Genomic DNA, 18042 nt, shown 5'->3' with positions numbered 1-18042 from the left:
TAGTGCCAAAGATCAGAATGTTGGAACTGTTAACTGCTCGTAGTTGCAGGTCCAGGGTAGGATGGCATGTGTCAAAACCAGTGGGTGGAAATACACCAACTTCTGAACCCGTGTCCACCAGAAATTTTCGCTGGGACAGTTGGTCCCATACATACAATAGGCTTGCAGTTTTTTCGCCAACCACTGCAGCCCTTACTGGTGGTTGGTCTTAGTTTTTCCTACAAACACTTGCAGTCATTTACTCCTCAACGCTTGTGATAACACCAAGATGAGGTGTCCACAGGCTGCTTGTCCATTTTGAGGTGTTGTTCGTTTGTAGTAAGTGGTGTGTTAAGAGCACTAGAGTGTTACATGGGGTCAAGAATGGAGGGGTTGGTTGCGCAGACTTGTTTTTGCTTGCTTTTTTTTTAAGCCAGCCATACAATGTCTGCTTCTTTTGCTGCAGCTCGTGGGTCTTTGAATGAACACGTGGATAACAAACCTAAAATCGTCTGGTATTCGCTCTAAAAATAAGCTGCTGAAATAACAGATTGAAACTTTCACCAGATGCCAGGAACAGCATTTTATCCAATAGTTCTGAAGGGGCATGATCTCCCAACCCATCGAGGTGTAAAAGTTTGGCTGCTCTTTCCCTACCGGACATACCATATACCCACAATAAAAGTGCGTCATATTTGTTGGAATGTGGTGGATCCTGTAGGAAGTCACAGACCTGCTTAGCAACGGCCTGATCCAGGGCACTGACGAGATGGTAATAATGACTGGTGTCCAACTCGACTTTGCGAAGTTGAAATTGTGGTACAGCCTGCTGGAACCATAGTTCAGGCTCAGCTGTCCAGTAAGGTGGCAGCTTCACAGTGATGGCTGCAGAGTCCATGTTTATCCAAAAATATGTTTTTGGACTCATTGGGACCACCAATCGCAGTGGACACGATGAAATAACCACACAAGGTGTTTCTTCAGTGAATCAAACAGATTTTCTGTTCAGAATGCGTGCAACCTTTTAAAAGCCCAAATCACATGCCCGATACGCATTCAATGCCTTCGGGGAGTTGTAGTGCTGCCATAGTGCCACTACAGTGGGACCCCTGTTGTTCATGATATACAACAATGACTTGGATGAAAAGATACATGGGTGCTGGACCAGAATAACATAATAGCAAAAGTGGCATATGCTACTGGCCCTGCATTTTAAAGGGCCCTCACGTTTACGACAGTACTATGAATTATGAACTTAAACATTTTCCTTTTCATCTTTATGAGATATTACATTGATAGTCTGTGTTAATAACCATGTTTAAAGGTGATAATTGGCTAAAATCGCTAACCTTAGGGTTACAGGGGTGCAGTGCTGCCGGAGTTCACCAGAGCACTGCTCTTGCATCTGATCGGGCCACTTTGGGGCTGCCCTGGCAGCTTGCGGAGACGGTTCAATGCGAAAGCAATGGCCATCTTTGTTACCCATAATTCCCTATGCACCTGGAATCGATCTGCCAGTGTCAGCGCCAGGGAAATGCAGAGCGGTTCCAGCTTCGTGAAAGATTATGGGTAACAAAGTGGCCAATGCTCCTGCATTGAGCCAGCTGCCAGCCACCACAAGTAAATTTTGTTTTAACAGGGGAGGGGAGTAATTTCACTGCAAGTGCTTCTCTCCCCCCCTCACTGCGTATGCGCCAGCCGGCACTATTTAGGACAGTGCATGTGCCAGCTGGCACAATTTAGGGCCCCTTTAAAATTTATGCTATAGGCTCTGCAATATTTTAATCTGGCACTGGATGGGTGGGACGGTAAATTTGCAGACAATAGAAAGATTGGTGGAGTTGTGGACAGCATAGAGGATTATCTATCAATACAGATATGGCAGATGGAGTTAAATCCAACAATGAGGTTTTGAAACTTGGGAGGTCAAACATAGTTAATGGTAGGATTCTTAAGTTTTGATGTGCAGAGGATTTTGAGGATCCAGGTCCACAGTTCATTGAAATTGGTCATGCAAGTAGATATAGTGTTGAAGAAACCATATAGTGTGTTTGGCATCATTGGGCAGGGCATTGAATGTAAAAGTAAAGTGGTCATGTGTCAGCAAACAAATTTTTTGTTAGGCTGCATTTGGAACACAATGTGCTATTCTGGTCACCCATTACAGAAAGAATGTGGAAGCTTTAGAAAGGGTACAGAGGGATTTACAAGGATATTTCCTAGTTTGGAGGGCATGAGCTATGGGGACAGGTTGGACAAACTTGGATTGTTTTCTCTGGAGTGTAGGAGGCTGCAGGGTAACCTGAGTGAGGTTTCTAAAACCATGAAAGGCATTTATTGGCTCGGGAGGCAAAATCTTTTCCGCAGGGTAGAAGTGTCACACACTAGAGGAAAGTGGTTTAAGGTGAAGGGGAGGAAGTTTAAGGGAGATGTGCAGGGAAAATATTTTATACTGTGCCTGGAATGGGCTGCCAGGGGTAATGATGGAAGCAGATACAATGGTATTGTTCAAAGAGCTTCTAGACTCAGAAATACGAAGAGAATGGAGGGATATCTGTCATGTGCAAGCAGCAGAGTTTAAGTTTGGTTTGAACATCATGTTGTATATTCTTGCCTTTGATAATTTAACATCATAAAATATAACACAGCTCAAATAAAATAGTTTTTAATTAATTTATATTCATCCTAGGTTACAGAGAGAGGTGAAGTTAACTCAGAAAGCCGATTATGTAGGCTACGGCATAACTGGTTCCACTGCCCAAAATGAGAAATCCATGGTAAGTTCAAAGGGGCACTCTATACCTAAAATGAAACATGTTCAATTAATCTGAAATTTTAACACTGTTTTTTCCCTCACGTGTTAATAAACTTTCCAAGTTTTCCCGTTTTTATTAAACTGAAAAGTGATTAGGTCTATGAAAACCACATGGGGAAAAAAATTAGCATGGTATAATGGAAATGCAAGTTTTCTTTAATGGTACCAGAAAGAATCAACTCTGTAAACAATCCTTCTTTCACATGCAACAGCAAATATTTAATGTCACTAAAATATTTTTATTTCTCTTCACTCCTTTTTCTTTTACATTTTATTTAATAATTTTAAAACCACATTCGTATTCTTAGAAAAAATACATGAGGTGTATACAAAACAAAAAAAATCCTCATCCTTCCCACCCTCCCATACTCCCCACCCCCACTCACTAATCCTAACTAATAAAAGAAAAAGAAAAGAAACAAGGAGAATGTCAATAAAAGTTATTAATTCAATATATAATAGAGTTAAGGGTTACCAGCGGGACGGACCTTCAAACCAACATGTTGTAAATATGGGCTCCATACTTCAAGAAAAATATTTATTACGGAAATTATGTTATTTTCTTAAATGGATACATGAATCAGCATGCCACCTCTCCATCCCTAAATTCATATCTGATTTCCAAGTAATTGCTATACATTTCCCAGAAACAGCTAAAGCCAATCATAACAATTCAATTTGATACATAGTTAATCATAATTTAATACTTTAATATTACCCAACAAAAATAACATCAGATCCTGCGGGAGTTTAACTTTTAGTATTTTCTCCAAAAAATGTTTAACCTGTAAGCAGAAAGGCTTTACGCTAGAACACTCCCAAATAGAGTGAAAAAAAGAACCAACTTCCTGGCCACATCTAAAACATAAATCAGACAATGTTAAATTCAACTTAATTAATTTTTGAGGTGATAAATATAATTGATGTCAAAAATTATATTGAACTTATCTATATCTAACATTAATAATATTCATCATACACTCTTTACATAATTTTTTCCAATCATTTTCATCTATTTAAATCAACCTACTATCTTAATCTTGATTTATGAATTCCTAATTTGGCAGCAACTTTTTGAAGTAATCTATGCATCTCTGAAATAAACTTATTTATACTCCCTTTACTTATCAATATTTCTAATTCATTCTGCCTAGGTAATATTAAATTATGACCTAACTTATCAACCAAGAAAGCCCTAACTTGATAATAACAAAGAAGAGTATTATTTGGGACATTAAATTTCTATTTCATTCATTGAAAAGTAATAAATGTATTAACTTGAAAACAATCCTCTACTTTCTTAATTCCCATTTGATTCCAAATATTGATTTTTCATAGAAAAAGGGAGAAGTCTATTTTGATAGAAAGGTATTTTATGAGCTACAAAATCTTTTCAACCTATCTCAGTTTATTTTATTCCATAATTCAATCAAATGTCTCAAAATAGGCATATCTCCAATTCCTATTAACAAATTTGAATTCCATTTATAAATAAAGTCTTGCATAAAATCTTCTATTTTACTAGATTCTATTTTAACCCAACTTGTAAATTTATCTAAATTAAACATCCCATTGATCAATTTAAGTTGAGCTGCTCTATAATAATTCTTCAAATTGGGAAGTTGCAAACCTCCTAATTCTAATTACCATATAACCACTTATAGCACAGAACAGGCCAGTTCGGCTCTACTAGTCCATACCGTAGCAAATCCCCACCCTCCTAGTCCCACTAACCAGCACCCGGTCCATACCCCTCTAGTCCCCTCCTATCCATGTAACGATCCAGTCTTTCCATAAATGTAACCAATGATCCCGCCTCGACCACGTCTGCCGGAAGCTCATTCCACATCCCCACCACCCTCTGCGTAAAGAAATTTCCCCTCATGTTCCCCGTATAATTTTCCCCCTTCAATCTTAAACCATGTCCTCTAGTTTGAATCTCCCCCTTCCTTAATTGAAAAAGCCTATCCACATTTACTCTGTCTGTCCCTTTTAGAATCTTAAACACCTCTATCAAGTCCCCTCTCAATCTTCTACGCTCCAGAGAAAAAAAGCCGCAGTCTGCACAACCTTTCCCTGTAACTCAGGCCCTGAAATCCTGTCAACATTCTCGTGAACCTTCTCTGCACTCTCTCTATTTTGTTTATATCTTTCCTATAATTTGGTGACCAAAACTGTACACAGTACTCCAAATTTGGCCTCACCAAAAAGGGAGAAGTATATTTTGATACAAAGGTATTTTATCAAAGGGTTTCCATAGGTACATTAAAAGTAAAAGATTACTGAGGGATAAAATTGGACCCCTTGTAGATAGCGAGGGTAGGCTGAGTGAGAAGTCAGAGGAAATGGGGGAAATTTTGAATGATTTCTTTGCCTCGGTATTCACTAGGGAAAAAAATATTGAATCAGTTGAAGTAAAGAAAAATAGTGGGGAGGTCATGAAGCATATAAGGATAACCGAGGAGGTAGTGATGGCTGTGTACAATTTCATCATAACCTTGTACAATTTCATCATAACCTCCCTACTCTTGAATTCAATACTCCGATTTATGAAGGCCAACATTCCAAATGCCTTCTTCACCACACCATCTACCTGAGTATCAGCCTTGAGGGTACTATTTACCATCATTCCTAAATCTCTTTGTTGCTCTGCACATCTCAATAGCCTACCATTCAATGCATATGACCTATTTAGATTTGCCTTTCCAAAATGTAACACCTCACACTTAACTGTATTAAATTCCATCAGCCATTTCTCAGCCCACACTTCCAGCCTTCCTAAATCACCTGTTAATCTACGATAATCTTCCTCACTGTCCACAACACCACCAATCTTTGTATCATCCGCAAACTTGCTTATCCAATTCTCCACCCCTACTTCCAGATCGTTAATATATATAACAAACAATAGTGGACCCAGGACTGATCCCTGAGGAACTCCGCTAGTCACCGGCCTCCAATTGGACAAACAATTTTCTACCACTACTCTCTGACACCTCCCATCCAACCATTGCTGAATCCATTTCACTACCTCCTTATTTATACCTAATGCCTCCACCTTTTTTCCTAACCTCCTGTGGGGAACTTTGTCAAAAGCTTTACTAAAGTCTAAATAGACAACATCCACAGCTTTCCCTTCATCAACCTTTTTTGTAACCCCCTCGAAAAACTCAATCAGGTTTGTCAAGCGTGACCTACCCCTGACAAAACCATGCTGATTACTCCCTATCAATCCCTGTACCTCCAAATATTTGTAAATACCATCCCTCAGAACACTTTCCATCAACTTACCCACCACAAAAATCAGTTGACGCTTGCGAGTGGATTCGCAAATCCAAATGGAGAGGGGAGATGTGGTTGTCCGACAAGGGATAAAGGACAACTCAGGAGGGGAAGGGGAGATTGGGGATAAAGAAGATAGAAATAGGAGAATAAGGAAAATGTTGGATGTTGTAGGAATGTTGTCTGGTAAAGAGTTGAAAATAAGAAAACAGAAATGGAAAAGGAGGAAAGGTAATGATGGAAAAACAGAAAGAGAAGATAAACAAAATATAAAATGGCTACGCTGAACTATATGACTTTAAATATTAATGGAATACATAACCAAATTAAAAGGAAGAAACTACTAAATTTACTGAAAAAGGAAAAAATAGATATAGCATTTGTCCAAGAAACACACTTAACTGAATTGGAGCACAAGAAATTAAAGAGAGATTGGGTAGGACATGTAACAGCAGCATCGTATAATTCAAAAGCAAGAGGAGTGGCTATATTAATTAGCAAAAATGTGCCATTTAAAATAGAAGAGGAAATAATAGATCCAGCAGGGAGATATGTTATGATAAAATGTCAGATATATTCGGAGCTTTGGAATCTACTTAATATATATTCACCTAACGAAGAAGATCAAAAGTTTATGCAAGATATCTTTTTGAAGGTAGCTAATACGCAAGGGAACATACTAATAGGAGGGGATTTCAATCTGAATTTGGATCCAAATATGGATAAAACAGGGAAAAAAATTAACAGGAAGAACAAAGTAACCAAATTTATAATTAAATCAATGCAAGAAATGAAACTTGTGGACATATGGAGGAAACAAAACCCAAAAGAAAAGGAATACTCATACTACTCGACTAGACATAAAACATACTCAAGAATAGACCTATTTTTGTTATCAGCTAGTATGCAGGATAGAGTAAGAAAAACAGAATATAAAGCGAGAATGCTATCGGACCATTCACCCTTAATACTGACAGTAAAGCTAGAGGACATCCCTCCAAGAATGTATAGATGGAGATTAAACCCCATGCTACTTAAAAGACAGGATTTTAGAGAATTTATTGAAAAACAATTAAAAATGTACTTTGAAGTAAATACGGAATCAGTGGAAGATAAGTTTATACTATGGGACGCAATGAAAGCATTCATTAGAGGACAAATAATAAGTTATGCAACCAAGATGAAGAAGGACTATAATCAGGAAACAGAGCAGTTGGAAAGGGAAATAATAAACATAGAAAAAAAATTAGCAATAAAGGAAGATACAACCAAAAGAAGAGAATTGGCGGATAAAAAAATAAAATATGAAACATTACAAACATATAAGGTGGAGAAGAATATAATGAAGACAAAACAGAAATATTATGAACTAGGTGAAAAAACACACAAAATCTTAGCATGGCAGCTTAAGACAGAGCAAACTAAGAAAATGGTATTGGCAACAAGGAAAAAAGACAAACAAATTACATATAATCCAAAAGAAATTAAGGAAAACTTCAGAGAATTCTATGAACAATTATACCGAACTGAAAACGAAGGGAAAGAAGGGAAAATAGATGAATTTTTGACTAAAATTGAACTACCAAAACTACAAATAGAGGAACAAAATAAATTAACAGAACCATTTGGAACAGTAGAAATACAAGAGATAATAAAAAATTTACCAAATAATAAGACACCAGGAGAGGATGGACTCCCAATAGAATTCTACAAAACATTTAAAGATCTAATAATACCGCCCCTCCTGGATGTAATCAACCAGATTGATGAGACACAAAACTTACCAGATTCATGTAAAACAGCAATAATTACAGTGATACTAAAACAAGGGAAAGCTCCACTCTCACCAGCGTCATATAGACCAATATCTCTGCTAAACACAGATTATAAGATAATAGCTAAACTATTAGCAAACAGATTAGCAGAACAGGTACCGAAAATGGTAAATTTAGACCAAACTGGATTTATCAAAAAAAGACGCACAACAGACAATATTTGTAAATTTATTAACTTAATTCATGCAGTAGAAGGAAATAAAGCACCGGCAGTAGCAGTTGCTTTAGACGCAGAGAAGGCCTTCGACAGAGTAGAATGGAATTACTTGTTCAAAGTATTGCAAAAATTCAGTTTACCGGAGAAGTATATTAATTGGATTAAAGCATTATATAAGGGACCGTTAGCGAAAGTGACAGTAAATGGACATGTATCAAAGCAATTTAACTTAAGCAGGTCAACGCGGCAGGGATGCCCACTATCACCACTATTGTTTGCGCTAGCTATAGAACCACTAGCAGAATCGATAAGAATAGATAATAATATAAAAGGAATAAAAATAAAAGACAGGGAATATAAAATCAGTCTATTTGCGGATGATGTGATAGTGTACTTAACAGAACCAGAACTATCAATAAAAGAACTATACAAGAAATTGAAGGAATATGGAGAAGTGTCGGGATACAAGATAAACGTAAATAAAAGTGAAGCAATGCCTATGAATAACGCGGATTTCTCAAAATTTAAGGAGGAATCCCCATTCAGATGGCAAATGCAGGCAATAAGATACCTAGGTGTGCAAATAAACAAAAATCTAGGCCAATTATATAAACTCAATTACAATCCACTAATGAAAAAATTACAGGACGATTTAGAGCATTGGAAAGAGCTACCACTAACACTGATAGGAAGGATAAACTGTATTAAAATGAACATTTTTCCAAGGATACTATACTTATTTCAGGCATTGCCAATACAACTGACAGAAAAATTCTTCAAAGAGTTAAAGAAAATAATAAGGAGATTTTTATGGAGGGGGGGAAACCGAGGATAGCACTAGATAAATTAACAGAATGGTATAAACAAGGAGGCTTACAATTGCCAAACTTCAAAAATTATTATAGAGCCGCACAATTAAGGTACCTATCAGATTTTTATCAAACAAGGGAAAAACCAGACTGGACGAGACTAGAATTAGATAAAATAGGGGAAAAGATACCTGAACACATATTATATAAATGGGACGAAAAATTGGTACAACATAGAACTTCTCCAGTATTACACCATCTCCTCAATATATGGAAGAAGATTCATGTAGAAAGAAATAAAACAAATTATCAAATACCAAAACTAATATTGACGCAAAATAAGCTACTCCCTTTTACAATAGACAACCTTTCCTTTAGAAAATGGGGGAAAAAAGGGATTAAAAGAATAGAAAATTGTTTTTCAGGAAGTAGATTCTTATCCTTTGAACAAATGAGAGATAAGTACAATATAACTGGAGATACAGCACTGGCATATTACCAACTGAGATCCTACTTGAAAGATAAATCAGGAAGCAATTTGAGTTTACCAGAGGGAAGTAACCTTGAATATGTGATTACAGATACAATGTTAATCAAAAGATTTATAACAAATATGTATATTAAACTGCAAGAAAAGGAGAATGAGGAAACAAATGGTAAAACTAAACAAAAATGGGAACAAGATTTAAATATAAAGATAAAAAAGGAAACATGAAAGAAATTATGTTCTGGAACGATGAGAAATACAATAAATACGAGGCTGCGTATGATACAATATAATTGGTTACACAGACTATACATTACACCGCAAAAGTTAAATAAATGGGACCCAACAGTATCTGATAGATGTTTTCGATGTAAAAAAGAAAGGGGAACAACAATTCATGCAATCTGGACATGTGAGAGAGTAGAAAAATTTTGGGATGATCTCAATCAGATATTAAATAAAATAACAGAAAACAATATACCAAAGAATCCAGAGATCTTTCTCCTAAGTAACATAAAAAATAAAGAATTTGGAATTGACTTGGAAGATGCACAAAAAAGATTTGTTAAGATAGCCCTAGCCGTAGCAAAAAAATGTATTATGTCAACCTGGAAATTGGAAGATAATTTGAAAATACAACAATGGTATATAGAAATGAATAAATGTATTCCATTAGAAAAAATAACATATAGTTTAAGAAATAATATTGAAATATTCGAACAAGTATGGGAGCCTTACATTAAATACAATAGCGAAAACCTACCGGGAACAAACATTACCTAAGTTGATGGAAGGAGAAGAAAAGAAAAGAATGGACTCAGTAGAATTTCTGGTGTATTTTTGTTGAATGACAACATTGTCTGACTGAATTAATGCAACCTAGATTGTATACCTAAAATGGATGAGAGGGGGGAGTGGGGGGGTGGCTTGGGAGGAGGGGGGGGGGGGAAGAAAAAGTCACTGTAAATGTGTGAAAAAGAAAAAGTGTATATCATGGCTATTGTGATTTATGGTGTGAAAAATAAAATTAAAAAAAAGACTTACCCACCACAGACGTCAGACTCACAGGTCTATAATTCCCAGGTTTACATTTGGACCCTTTCTTAAACAGCGGAACCACATGCGCCACCCTCCAATCCTTTGGCACTACCCCTGTGACCAGTGACATCCTAAATATCTCTGTTAATGGCCCCACTATCTGTCCACAAGCCTCCCTGAGTGTCCTTGGAAATATTTTGTCCGGTCCCGGAATTTATCCACCTTTATCTTTTTCAACACAGCCATCACTACCTCCTCGGTTATCCTTATATGCTTCATGACCTCCCCATTATTTTCCTTTACTTCAACTGGTTCAATATTTTTTTTCCCTAGTGAATACTGAGGCAAAGAAATCATTCAAAATTTCCCCCATTTCCTCTGACTTCTCATTCAGCCTACTCTCGCTATCTACAAGGAGTCCAATTTTATCCCTCATTAATCTTTTACTTTTAATGTACCTATGGAAACCCTTTGGATTTATTTTTACTGTCTGCCAAAGCCTCTTCGTGCCTTTTTTTGGCCTTTCTAATTTCTTTCTTAAGATTCCTTCTACACTCCTTGTAGTCCTCCTTCAAACTCTCAGCTCTCTGCTCTTTATACCTCTTGTACACCTCCCTTTTTCTCCTAACCAAATTTCTAATATTCCTCAAAAACCAAGTCTCCCTATGACTTCCAGCCTTTCCTTTGATCCTCACTGAAACATATCTACTCTGTACCCTCAAAATTTCTTTTTTGAATATCCTCCATTTTTCATTTACATCCTTACCTGAAAATATCCTGTCCCACTCAATACTCCCCAAATCCCTTCTTATTCCTTTGAAATTTGCTCTTCTCCAATCCAGAACGTCAACTTTAGGCCCCTCCTTGCTCTTCCCTAAAACTACCCGAAAACTAACAGAGTTATGATCACTAGACCCAATTTGTTCTCCAACATTAATGTCCGATACCTGACCTAGTTCATTCCCTAATAGGAAATCTAGTCGGTTCTTCTACTAATTGATTTAGAAAAAAATCTTGAACACATTTAATGAACTCTAGCCCATCCAGCCCTCTAACTGTATGGGTATCCCAATCAATGTGAGGGAAGTTAAAATCTCCCATGATCACTACCTTATGATTCTCACGCATATATGTTATACGTCATCTCCCTACAAATTTGTTCCTCTAATTTTCTTGGCCAATTTGGTGGTCTGTAATACACCCCTATTAGCACCCTCATGCCTCCTTCACCCCTCAATTCCACCGAAACAGCCTCACTGGACGATCCCTCCAGACCATTCTTCCACCTCACGGCAGTAATGTCCTCCTTAACAAGCAGAGCAACTCCTCCCCCTTTTTTACCCCCTGCTCTATCACATCTAAAACAAATGTATCCTGGAATATTAAGTTGCCAGTCCTGCCCCTCCTGTAGCTAGGTCTCGCTAATTGCCACAATATCATGACCCCCAAGTATCTGTCCATGCTCTAAGCTCATCTACCTTGTTCACTATGCTTCTTTCATTAAAATATATCCATTTCAGAGAATGACCCTCACCTATATTCTCTTTTCTACCTTTTACCCTAATCTTCATCCTACTTTTGTTATCATTATTATTCCTAGGTGGCTATGCTTCCTTGACACTGCACTCACACTCTGTTTCCCTCCCCCCTGCCAAACTAGTTTAAACCTTTCCCCACAGCTCTAGCAAATCTGCTTGGCAGCACATTGGTCCCCCTCCAGTTCAAGTGGAGTCCGTCCCTTTTGTACAGGTCCGACCTTCCCCAGAAGAGATCCCAATGATCCAGAAATCTTATCCCTTGCCCCCTGCACCATCTCTTTAACCACACATTCATCCTCCATATCCTCCTATTTCTACCCTCACTAGCACGTGGCACCGGCAGCAATCCAGAGATTACTACCTTGGAGGTCCTGTTTTTTAACTTCCTACCTAATTCCACATAATCCTGTTTCAGGACCTCATCCCCACTTCTAACTAAGTCATTGGTCCCCACATGGACCACAACTTCTGGCTGTTCTCCTTCCCCTTGCAGAATGCTATGAACTCGATCAGAGATATCCCTGACCCTGGCACCAGGGAGGCAATAGACCAACCTGGATCCCCGATCTCGTCCCACAAACCTTCTATCTGTCCCTCTGACTAATGAGTCCCCAACTACAAGTATCCTGATCTTATCCCTCCTTCCCTTCTGAACCTCAGGGGCAGCCCCTGTGCCAGAGACCTGACCCCATGACTCATCCCCTTTAGGCTGTTCCCCCCAGCAGTATCCAATGCCAAATACATGTTGCTGAGTGGCACTTCCACAGGGGTACTCTGCACAGGCACTCTCCCTCCGTTCCTCACAGTCACCCAATTTCTGCCTTCTAGGGGTGACTGTCTCCCTGAAACTCTTCTCTATCACTGCCTCTGCTTCCCTTATGATCCTCAGTTCATCCAATTGCAGCTCTAGCTCCCTAACATGGTCACTCATTATATGCAATTGGATGCACCTTTTGCAGGTGTAGTCATCAGAAACAGCTGTGCTGTCTCTGATTTCCCACATTCCACAACTGGAGCATTTAACTACCCCAACTGACTCCATTTACTCCTTTCTTACTATAAATATGTTATTTCAAAGATACCTTTCCACACAAGGAGCTCCTGCTCACTGAAGTCCTTTGAGCCAAAGTCCCAAGTCCCCACTCCTTCACTGGGCCACTCACTCACTGGCCGCTTCCTCCCTTTCTACTCCTTTTATTTAGCCCTTACCAATTAACCCCAATTAACTCCTCTCACACGACACCAGGTGCTGACTCACTGCCTCCAAGTCAATTTTTCCAAACAAACTCTCACCATTTTCCCTTTCCACAAGAACTTCCTAATACTTGAATTTTAATCCTTTTTTTTGACAGATCCAAGGAATTGACTGAAATAAATACTGAACTCTTAGAAAAATATTCATTTTAATACAATTAACTCTACCTACTAAAGTTATAGGTAAATCATTCCATCTATTTAAATCATTCTTAATTTTATTAAGTAAAGGTAAATAATTCAACTTGTATTTCTCTTCACTCCTGAACTCTAATCCTGAATTTATGTTTCATTTAATTTCACCTCAATTAGTTTACCAACCACTTTAATCCCGAAGCACATAATGCCATTATTGAAGCATTCTACTCCTCTCCTACTACCAGATTGTTTTTTTAATATTTCACTTTGATAGTGAATTAATAGGACAATGATCACCATTTCTCTTGTAAAACTAATTGAGTTACAAATAAAAACACACAGGAGATTACAGATGCTGGATTCTGGTCTTGATGAAGGGTTTCAGCCTAAAAAATTAACACATTATAAATACAATGTGTGGTCCCTTACAATAGATGCTCAAAATATTTAATGCAGCATCTGCACATTTGTATCTTTGTTCAGAATGGTGACAACAAGCTGGCTCATAGTGCTCAGATGTACCATTACCAACATCAGAAGCAGCAGATGTTATCAATGGAAAAGTGAGTATTCAATTACTGATGGTGTGTTTCATACAATTAGAAAAAAAAGTTTATTGGAGGAATGTTGATCAGTTCAAAAGTGGGATTGTTGACCACAAAATCCTCTTGGTTAGGAACATTGAAGTGCATAGAATGTTTTAGTCATTTTAACTATGATTTTGAACTGAATGGTTTGAATTTGCTGCTTCAATTCAAATCAAATCATGAATTTTGTCCAAAAGGTGACAATCGGGAGGGACCCAGCACTAAGAAAACTTGTAGGCGGCAAATGGTGTGCTATGGGTGGAAAGGGACTTCAGAAAGGATATTTCTCCTTTTTATTTATTATCTGGGGCTTTCATTCTACATCATTACAACCCAACGTATGCTACTAAATTATCTTGCTTCAAACCATGCTAATATTACAAAATAGCAAGCTGAATAATTTTGTCAAGATCTCTGCTGTACAGTTGGGAGTGGGGTAAACGACTGTTAAAAGCAGTAAATGTCAGATATTGTCCCTTCATCACTATACTTTTGCGATGCAGAAATAAAGATGAATCCAAAGTGCCGGATTCAGCAACAGAATCTGAAGGAGAAAATGAAGATGGTGATTTCACTGTGTACGAGTGCCCAGGCCTAGCTCCTGTAAGTAACAAGCTAATCATTAAACTGTTACAATGCAGAAATAGGCTTCCAGCCATCCAGGGATGCAGTGCTAATTTTTTAGGTGCTGAAGCTGACAAAATGCATGCCATTTCCTATATCCTCTCTCTATATATCACACCAATTTGTGTATGTTAATTACATAAATAGGGCCTGTGAAATGAGCAGGTATACAAATTGGGTGTATATAGGGCTTCTTTTAATGTCAAGCACTAAACCAAGATGAAAGAAATATATGAATTCCAGTGCTCCACAAAAATATAGTGATAATTAAGATTCTTTACCTCATGTGGCTGCTGCAAGACCTGCTGAGTTCCTCCACCATTTTCGTGTTTTTACTTTGCAAAAGAAGTGTGGTCCCCTTCCCCAACAGTGTGCCCAGCATGGAGGAGCGAGAGAGCGTGAATGACAGGTTTCATTGCCGAATCCAGCAGGGAGAATGAGACACATGGTGGTGATTAGCCTAGAGGTGGGTCTGAGAGAGGGACAGGTTTCCAAAATCGAACATTGGTGGAAGATGGGGAGCAGGGATGAGTGGGTGGGCACTGTGCTTGATGACATCATTACGGAAGATCACGTGGCTTAGTTGCAGTTCATGTATTCTTTTTAAGGCAAGCGAGATGGAATGGTTTCTGCACCACTTTGCATTGTGGGTAAAAACGCTGCTCTCTCTTGCTGTGCCCCATGTTAAGAATTCTGCTCTATTTTATATTGTCTCTTCTCCTCTTGCCTCCCTCTCACTCTGTCTTTTTGCTACCTTCTGTGTGACACTCTGCGCCAACTTCCAATTCTGCACGTTCCCACTTATTAGTGGTATTTTTCCCCTCCCAGTCTACCCCAACCACCACCCATTCTCCTCAACACCCACTTGCGTAAAATTCCTGATATTTAATGTGTGGCTGCTGTTAAAATTCCCCACTTGTTTATTTTGCCTTTTTTTTTTACAGAGGTCCCAGAGCAGTGCTCAGCTGAGTTCCAGCAGGTCTGCACTCCTGCAGTTATCATCTATTTTGGCTCTCTTTAGACCAATCCATCTAACTTTTCATCTGTCTGCTTCTCCATGATCTCACTCTAGAATTTTTGATTCCAACTTTTTCTGAACCCTGGACATTTAAAATTCTATCACAGTCATCAAAACTAAACTCTTATTAGGGCAAGAATATTCTTTTTTACTTTATTCCAATGGCTGTCAATAACCTTTTTTCAAAAATGTTGCTGCTTTTTTGTATTTTATACACTCAGCACTGAAGCTAACTCTCATCGTCAGGTAGAACTGAGGTGCAGAGGACAGGAAATTAAGGTTGTTGGCAGCAGGTTTGTTTTATTTGACAATTTAGCAATCATCTTCATTTCATAGTGTTCATTCTGAATCGGAGATTATATCACTGGATGCCAATCACTCCTATTATTCAGAGAAGAGCTGAGAACACATCTGATCACATAATCATTCCTCCGCTCACCATTTGCCCAGTTGGCTGATGCATTTGTCCAGGCAGCAGTAGCTGGATTGGGAAGTAAACCCTTTGAATCCCAAGGAGCATCTGGTGGGATAGTTGGTTGAGCCACTGCTTTACAGCTCCAATTTTCCAGATTTAATCCTGAACTCGGATGCTGTTGGTGTGGCGTTTGCATGCTCTCCCTGTGACTGTGGGTTTTTGCCAGATTGTCTAGTTTTCTCCCACATGCCAAAGATGGCAGATTAATTGGCCACTGTACCATGCCCCTGGTGTATGTACATGAGAGGTAGAATCTGGTGTGAGTTGATGGGAAAAGGGGAGAATAAAAGGGGCAAGTGTAGAATTAATGTGAATGGTATGCTTGCTGGTTAGATACAGAAAAACCTTTGTTATCTGGAATTCAAGCAATCGGCAGCTTCAAGCTGTTGGCAAAAAAAATTGCGGAAAATAAATATATTTTAAAAATACAGAAGTTTAGAGTTGGCGCGCCTCACCAGTTTGCCAATCACGCAACACACAATCTCAAGCAACTGGAAAACTCACTTTTCCGGCATCTACTAATCCCCTTAGGTGCTGAATACCAGAGGTTTTGCCATAGTTTGTAAATGTTCTATGACAAGGTAAAGTACTTTACACTTGCAAATTTTTTTTTCTTAATACCTTCACTACAGCTGGGGGAAAAAAAAGAAAAGTAGCTTTCAATTTTAAATTTAGACATACAGCACAGTAACAGGCCCTTTAGGCCCATGAGCCCTTGCTTTCCAAATACACCCAATTGACCTACAGCCCCAGTGCATTTTGAAGAGTGGGAGGAAACCAAAGTACCCAGAGGAAACAAAACCCGCTGCCGCTTCACTAACCGTGCTGCGCTTGTGTAGCGACCTACATATCCTCAGTCCTATTATGCTTCATAGATCACAAAGTACTTTTTGAAGTGTATTCGCCAGTAATCTAGAAAACACTATGGCCAATTTGCACACAGCTGAAGGAGAATCTGCTTCTTTTCCAAAGTAGAAAGGTAACATCCTCTAGGAGGAACCTAAGACTGTAGCAACTACTCCAGTAGAGCTACTAAATGAATTCACCAGACACAATGTTAGTCAGCAAAAGCCCCTTTATTTAAATTTACCTCCTCTTTTAAATTCCAGACACCCGGGACCAGAAGTGACATCACTCCATGCCTATAACTCACCGGCAGGGCACGTGTCTTAAAGTAAAGTAAACGGGAGCCCACGCCATCTTGAAGGGGAGTATTCATCTCCTCAGTGCGCTGCGACCAGGCCCAAGGCGCTGCGCAGCTGCTCGACAAGCCACACGGATGACGGTTCAGCTGCTATGCAGCTGCTCGGCTCACTAAATCACCCCCCCCTCCAAAATCGTTGCCCAAAAGAGATGACTGGCTGCGCGCGCCTTAGGCTGACACTCTCGTCTCCTGGGTTCGGGGCAGTGAATAGGGATAGTAGGGTCCACATGTACTGGTTTGAGTCTGTCTATAGTACAGTTGAGAATGTCCCCCAATGTCTAAGTGTACACAGCCCCATCCTTTTTGATCACGCGGAAAGGGCCATCATACGCCATTGCAGTGGCATTCCTGGGGCTGTCTACGCACGAACACAAAGTCAATGTCAGTCAAAAATTTGGTCTCCAATCTTCCAAATTATACTTTTAATGCAGAGCTCAGAAGTAGGACTGCTACCAACTAATCCATGGTGGACACACAAACTGAAAGTACTCTCACCCCTGTCTGTGGTTGTTAGCCAGTGATGAATTATGCCTTTTGCAGTTGAGTAGACTGACAGATTTTTTTCAAGGCTGCAAAAGAAAAATATCCATGTGTACTCAAGAGGAATTGAACTTCAGTCCAACAGGGAAAACACTTTTAGATGAGGGGAAAAGAATGAAATTTGACAGTAAGTGAAGGTTGATAGGGAGTGAAAAGTTGCATGTGACTTGGTAGTTCTTGATGTTTGTTTTACAAGTAAATTGCATCATTATGAAGCTTCTGCCACTCACAGTGCTATTGCTACTTGTTGGGAATTGGGAAT

The 18042-nt window shown here is 38.9% G+C and overlaps 1 protein-coding gene across 1 annotated transcript in view; it reads left to right on the top strand.

Moving 5' to 3' along the window:
* LOC138761247 (neural proliferation differentiation and control protein 1-like) overlaps nucleotides 1-18042 on the top strand; it is a 294084-nt gene that overhangs the window by 270123 nt on the left and 5919 nt on the right. The window contains exons 5-7 of the mRNA XM_069933064.1: nucleotides 2669-2756; nucleotides 13816-13895; nucleotides 14423-14522. Coding sequence (XP_069789165.1) covers nucleotides 2669-2756; nucleotides 13816-13895; nucleotides 14423-14522 — 268 coding nt within the window. The remainder of the gene's footprint in view (nucleotides 1-2668; nucleotides 2757-13815; nucleotides 13896-14422; nucleotides 14523-18042) is intronic.

Source organism: Narcine bancroftii, chromosome 1 (assembly GCF_036971445.1).
Source record: "Narcine bancroftii isolate sNarBan1 chromosome 1, sNarBan1.hap1, whole genome shotgun sequence".
Classification (NCBI taxonomy): Eukaryota; Metazoa; Chordata; class Chondrichthyes; order Torpediniformes; family Narcinidae; genus Narcine; species Narcine bancroftii.
The sequence above is the reverse complement of the archived record's forward strand: the minus strand, read 5'-3'. Positions and strand labels throughout refer to the sequence as shown.